Source organism: Arvicola amphibius, chromosome 6 (assembly GCF_903992535.2).
Source record: "Arvicola amphibius chromosome 6, mArvAmp1.2, whole genome shotgun sequence".
In the NCBI taxonomy this organism is placed as follows: Eukaryota; Metazoa; Chordata; class Mammalia; order Rodentia; family Cricetidae; genus Arvicola; species Arvicola amphibius.
The window spans coordinates 45891107-45897255 of record NC_052052.2 but is presented as its reverse complement, the minus strand read 5'-3'; the positions used below and the strand labels follow the sequence as shown (position 1 = coordinate 45897255).

At 50.4% G+C, this 6149-nt stretch overlaps 1 protein-coding gene across 1 annotated transcript; it reads right to left on the bottom strand.

Annotated features, from left to right (window-relative positions):
• Positions 1-344: 344 nt before the first annotated feature.
• On the bottom strand, positions 345-2957 carry LOC119817250 (PRAME family member 12-like). The gene is made up of 3 exons (XM_038334424.1): positions 2671-2957; positions 1480-2055; positions 345-867 (listed from the first exon to the last, which is right to left on the bottom strand). Exons 1-3 carry the CDS (start codon positions 2955-2957, stop codon positions 345-347), a joined length of 1386 nt encoding a protein of 461 aa, XP_038190352.1.
• Positions 2958-6149: the final 3192 nt, after the last annotated feature.

Here is a 6149-nt window from a genome sequence, read left to right as displayed (position 1 = left end):
AAGAATAGTGGCCAAGAAGGACCTCAGATGGTGAGCATTCACCTTCCCAGGGTCTGACAAGTGAATCAAAACCACCTCCCAGGAACAACCACTTCATTAATAGATACTGCTAGAAGCTTCTTTAGAAATACCAAATTTTATTTGACTCTTAAGTCACTTGTCCCCATGGTCCCATTGTTCTCCATGACAACTTTCCCCTTCCAACTGAACTGCTACCTCATTATTCCTAATCCCCTCTTTCTCACAGCGTTCTGCGTCTATTTGATGACACACCCCTCCTTTGGACGTCACCTCCCAGTGCCCAGCAGTAGCCTTCTCCCTCTGTCCACAAAGATGTCTACTCTCTAGTCATAGCACACAAAGCAAGCACCAGCAGCAAAGCGGACAGATCCGGGACGCCTTATGGCCCTGAGAATATCCATGAGCTCAGAACAAAGTCTGGCAAATCTATCTTCGAGGACAAGATCCTGGTCACCATAGCACTCCCAGGGGGCAGGGTACAGCTCCAGGGCCAGCTGGCTCAGGTTTGCTGTGTGCTGGAAAAGGTCCCGAAGGACAGCCATGGAGCTGCCATTGCCGTGGAAGTTGATCTTAGTGAGTTGGGTGCACTGGCTTAAGGCAGGCAGGAGGGCACTGAGCTGGGAGACCTTCATCCTACAGCCTTCCAATTCCAGGGTCTTCAGAGTGGCTGCGACTCTCTCCAGAAGAACACGGATGGGCTCGATGCTGAAATGGGACAGTGCCACACCGCTGAGGTTCAGGTGTGTGAGTTGGTGTAGGTTTAGACTCAGGGGGAGGTGATTCAAGTCGGCCTGCGAGAGCTGGGAGTGGGTGATGGACAGGTTCTCCAAGGGGGTTTCCAGGCACCTAGGGAGAGACAAGAAATGAGCTCTGGCAAGCGGAGAGCGTTGGTGACAGAATTGCCGCGATGATGGGTGGGTTCGCGTTGCTCAAGTTCAGTCTCACCAGGTGACAGACGTGCTCATCAGGACGCTGCCAATACCTTCTCACTTGGGTCACAGTGTTTGACACCAAGGTCAGTCAACATCGTAGTGGGACTGCTTCAGGACCTACACACTGACACTCCTTTACTAAAGCCAAACCCCCCAGTACTGGTCTCCTCAGGGCGACATTGCACAAACCAACCAACCGATTAAAGACCTAGTTACGTACTTGGGGTAGCTCTGCAGACCTTCTGGATACAGACGTCAGCAGCAGACTCGATCCCCATTCACACTGCTTCAGCCCGGCCTCTGGCACTCAGTGTTAGTGCCAGGATTTCCTCCAGCTTCTCAGCCCCTTACCAATGCCCCCACGCAGCCATTCCCACACTAACACAGAGGCAGGCGGCCACCCTTGCCTCTCCACTGGTCTCCAGCCCTGTTGGATCCATTGTGCCTGGTAGATACCAAGGGTCCCCTATCCGCAGAGCACAGAGAAATGTTTTGCTCTGATCTGCAGGACATCTTCCCATCTCACCTTAGCAATGCCTTCAAGTTGCCTTTTAGACAATAGATGCTATTCATATAGAGACGCTGGAGACCATCAGGGTTGGAGAGCTGTGGAACTGGCTCGGTAACACAGCTCTTCACGTCTGGTGGCGTAGAGTCACCACTGAAAACAGTCTTGGAGATTCTCAGAAGATTTCCCAGCTGTCCCAGGAAATGTGCAAGCCAGGCCTGGCTTCCCTGTTGCCACCAGGAATTCCGTTCCGACGCGGGGACACGGTCTCTGTCTAAGATGTTCAGGATCTCTATGACAGTGGAGACGTGTGATGATCTGATCTTCAGCTCCCTGCAGCACAGCAGCACCAGGCCTTTCCGCAGCCTGGCCCACCTCAACAGGTATTGGTCAGCTTCCCTGAGACACTCCCCACACAGGTCAAAATCAGCTAACACCCTCAAGGGCTGCTTCACAGCACACTGTGGATGGGGAGCCCGGGTTTGCTCCTGGCTCAGGACCTGCTGGCTGGAGCTGATATCTAGGCCTCCTGCCTGTCCATCCCAGAAGTCCGAGTGCACTTTCCGCAAATCAAGCTCTTGGAGTTTCCACCTCCTTGGAAGACAGGTAGAAATAGGAAGAGCTGGGATCAGACCCTACATAGTCTGCTCTTCTTCCACATCTCCACTCACTTTCCATCCTCCACTGTCTCGTAGATAACTGTTTGTTTTCAGAGCTGGGCATCAATCCCATAGCCCCATCCTCTGGGAAGGACTCTTTTTCCTCACTGGCATCTGCAGTTCTGTTTTCCTGCCCTCGTTATGCTTCTTGTGAGTCCTGCCTGATCCCACTTTGCCTGGAAGCATGGGGACAGGCTCACTCTGAGGCTGTGTCAGAACTAAGCTGCCCTCCACACCTGACTGTCTTTTGTACCTATTGTAAGATCTGAGACCTGCTGGGTGGTGGTGGCACACAGACCTTTAATCCCAGCACTCTGGAGGCAGAGGCAGGCAGATCTCTGAGTTCGAGGTCCCGCCTACTCTACAGAGCTAGTTCCAGGACAAGCTCCAAAGCTATACAGAGAAACCCTGTCTCCAAAAACAAAAAGAACAAAAGCCTCTGCAGTCCTCCACGCAGTGAGAGAGCTCAGATCCACATTTGACTACACTCTCCCTCACTCCGGTTGTCCCCCGACTGGCCCGGTAGCACCATTAGAAGGGTCTTACCTACCTGGGATGAACCTTCTGTGTAACCAGAAAATCCAGTGCGTCGAGCACAGCCTTCAAAGTGTCTGTGTGGGAGACAGTCATCAGGGTCCCCATGGGGAGGCAGTGAAAGGGCCAGGCTGCCACCATTGCCCTCAGGATGTTAGTGTGTCTGCCGGTGAGGGCCTCCTTGAACAGTGGTGGGAAGAGCTCCGTGGGCAGGTCATCTAGAGCATAGATAGCGAAGGCCTCGTCCTGCAGTAGCCACTGCACGATCTGCTGCAGGCGTGTGGCTTGGGCTAGGTCACTCATTCTTGTAGATCCTCAGGGTCCAGAATCACGGGGACGCTCCTGGAAAGAACACTTTTTCAGGCTGAGGCTTAGGAAGCCCTTCTTCCTCCCTGTCAAAGAAATCACTAAAGGGCCTAGTCACACCTCCGTATCAAACCACCACCACCAAAAGAAAGTAAGTCATGAAAGTCCTGGTAGAGTCGGGTGGTTCTGGTGCACGCCTTTAATCCCAGCGCTCAGAGGCTGGCAGAGGCTGGCAGATCTCTGTGAGTTCAAGGCCAGCCTGATTTTACAAGAGCTGGTTCCCAGGATAGGCTCCAAAGACAGAGAAACACTAACTTGAAAAACCGAAGGGGGAAAAAAAGAAAGAAAAAGAAAAAAAGGGGCTGGAGAGATGGTTCAGTGGTTAAGAGCACTGCCTGCTCTTCCAAAGGTCCTGAGTTCAGTTCCCAACAACCACTTGGTGGCTCGCAACCATCTGTAATGAGATCTGGTGCCCTCTTCTGGCCTGCAGGCATACATGCAGACAGAATACTGAGAATACTGTACACAAAAATAAATAAATAAATCTAAAAAGAAAAAGAAAAAAGAAAGCCCTGGCAGACAGCACAGGGAAACTCACAATCACACACACGTTCCCCGCTGTCTCAGCTGACTAGTCATTGCTCCTCTCAATCCCATTCCCACTGTTCCCCAATCCCATCCCCCGGATGTGCCCTGTGAGCTGGGCCACAGGCTGCATTTAGAGTCTGAGGAAGTGAATTGTCAGCTTGCACCGCCCTGGCTGCAGTCAGTGTCTCAAAGCCCATGCAAACAACCCAAAATTCCAGAAGTGATAAGGCCATTCAATCTCAAGCAGAATGTCTGGAAAAGGGGTGGACCATACAGGCTGCTTGGCAAGTTCCCGACTACCCTGTACTACGAAAGACCAACTCCGAAAGAGGAGGATTGTCAAACCCACTTGAGCAAAGGACGTCAAAGGCAGCTTAGTAGCTGAAACAGGAGAATTAGGAAGAGTTCAAGGACATCTTGCTGCGGGGTGAAACCCTGCCTCAAGAACTAAACACAAGGCAAGTGGGGGCGCACGCCTTTAATCCCAGCACTCTGCCGGCAGAAGCCTGCTCTCCTCTGTGAGTTCAAGGACAATTTGGTCCACAGAGCTAGTTCCAGGACAAGCTAGGGCTGTTACACAGAGAAACTCTGTCTCAAAAAAACCAAATAAATAAATAAGTAAAAAGTAAATAAATAAAAATAAACATATGACATAAAGAATAGAGAAAGACTAATGTTCTCCTGCTGACGTGCTATTGTGGCTATGTACTGACTTCCGAAAACACCTGAGGAACTTGGTGCTAGGAGAGATGGCTCAGCAGTTCAGACACGGGTTTGGTTCCCACTACTCACAGGGTGGCTCACAACCACCCACAGCTCCAATTCTAGGGCACCTGGTGGCATCTTCTGAACTCAGTGCACGGTGCACTCATGCTGTGCACTTACGTGCATGCAGGCAATACCCTCATGCACATACAATAAAAAGAGATATATAAAACAAGCTAACAGCAAGTACTGAAAAGCCCAAAGCAATCAAAGAGGAGTCTGAGTCACTGTCTGAATCCCAGGGCCCGAGTTCTTGCCAAGCTGGATCACTGGTGTTCACACGGTGTTTTCCAACAACACAACCCTCCCTCCAGCAGCCAAGGGTGGCGTGCAGCTCAAGGGGACACTGAATATTCCTACTTTGCACCTCGCACAAACACATTAAGAGACTGGTTTTAGATCTGGGCATGGTGAAGCACATCTTTAATCCCAGCATTCAGGAGGCAAAGGCAATCTGAGACCGGCCTGTCTGGTCAAATAAAACAAGCTCCAGGACAGCCAGGGCTATTACACATAGAAATCCTGTCTGGCCGGGCGGTGGTGGCGCACGCCTTTAATCCCAGCACTCGGGAGGCAGAGGCAGGCGGATCTCTGTGAGTTCGAGACCAGCCTGGTCTACAAGAGCTAGTTCCAGGACAGGCTCCAAAGCCACAGAGAAACCCTGTCTCGAAAAACCAAAAAAAAAAAAAAAAAAAATCCTGTCTGGAAAAACAAAACAAACAAATGAAGAACAAATCAAAACAAAAAGAGTCTGGTTTGCGGCAGAACAGAGGGCGCAGGGGGTTAAGAGCACTTGCTCTGCTTTCAGAGGACTCAGGTTCTGCGCCCAGCAGTCACACGGTGGCACGCAGCTGTCTTTACCCACAGTTTCAGGGGTGATGACTTTCTCTTCTGTCCTCCATAAGCACCAGTCACATATGTGATGCACAAATATACACACAGACATGCCGGCAAATACTAACATACACACCGTCCCTCAGCAGAAGCTCTGGGATGCGCGTCCTCACGAAGCCTGGGTTAGGCCCCAGAACTCCACCAATGGGCCCAGGAGTGCACACCTGCAGTTCCTCCACTCTTTAGAGAAAGATGGAGGAACAGAGATTCAAGGCCAGCCTAGATCACTTGCTAGGCTCCTTGCTCTATGTCCCCCCCCCCCAAAAAAAGGAAATATTCAAGAATATATAAATGAAAAAAGAAATGGATCTTTGTTAACTTAAAAGGAAAATTGCTCTGCCAGGCTTTTTTTTTTCTACTTTTATTTATTTATTTTTTTAATTTTTTTTTTTTTTGAGGTACGGTTTGAACTCACTCTTGTAGACCAGGCTGGCCTTGAAGTAACAAAAGTCTGCCTTCTCTACCACCGGAGGGCTGGGGATTAAAGGTGTGGGCCACCACCCACCACTGCCCTGTCTCTTTTCCCTCCTTCCCTGCCTCTCTCTCTCTCTCTCTCTCTCTCTCTCTCTCTCTCTCTCTCTTTCTCTTTCTTCTTTCTTTCTTTCTTTCTTTCTTTCTTTCTTTCTTTCTTTCTTCCCTGCCTCCCTTTCTTCCCTTTTCCTTCTCCCCCTCCTTCTTCTTTTTTATTGATAATAGATTCTTTTCTCATACAATATATCCTGACTACAGTTTCCCCTCCCTCTATTCCTCTCAGTTTCTCTTTACCTCCCCTTGTTATGGTTTTGGTCCCTGGTCCCTTTAAGAGACAAGCCACGCCCACTCCCTCCCCCATCCACTGAGGCAGGCTGATCTTCTGCTTCCTGCTTCCAGCCTGAGCTCGCTCTCTTTTTCATCTTCCTCTCAGAGAGGCAGCTTCACTTCTGCCCTCTCCCCACTTCTCCG

What these genes read in the sequence shown, in the direction of transcription:
- LOC119817250 (XM_038334424.1), bottom strand. Translation starts at nt 2,957, where the DNA reads ATGAGTGACCTAGCCCAAGCCACACGCCTGCAGCAGATCGTGCAGTGG. An exon ending in ACACAGAAGGTTCATCCCAG is followed by an intron (nt 2,056 to 2,670) that starts GTAGGTAAGACC and finishes CTGTCTTCCAAG; the next exon opens with GAGGTGGAAACTCCAAGAGC. An exon ending in AACTTGAAGGCATTGCTAAG is followed by an intron (nt 868 to 1,479) that starts GTGAGATGGGAA and finishes GTCTCTCCCTAG; the next exon opens with GTGCCTGGAAACCCCCTTGG.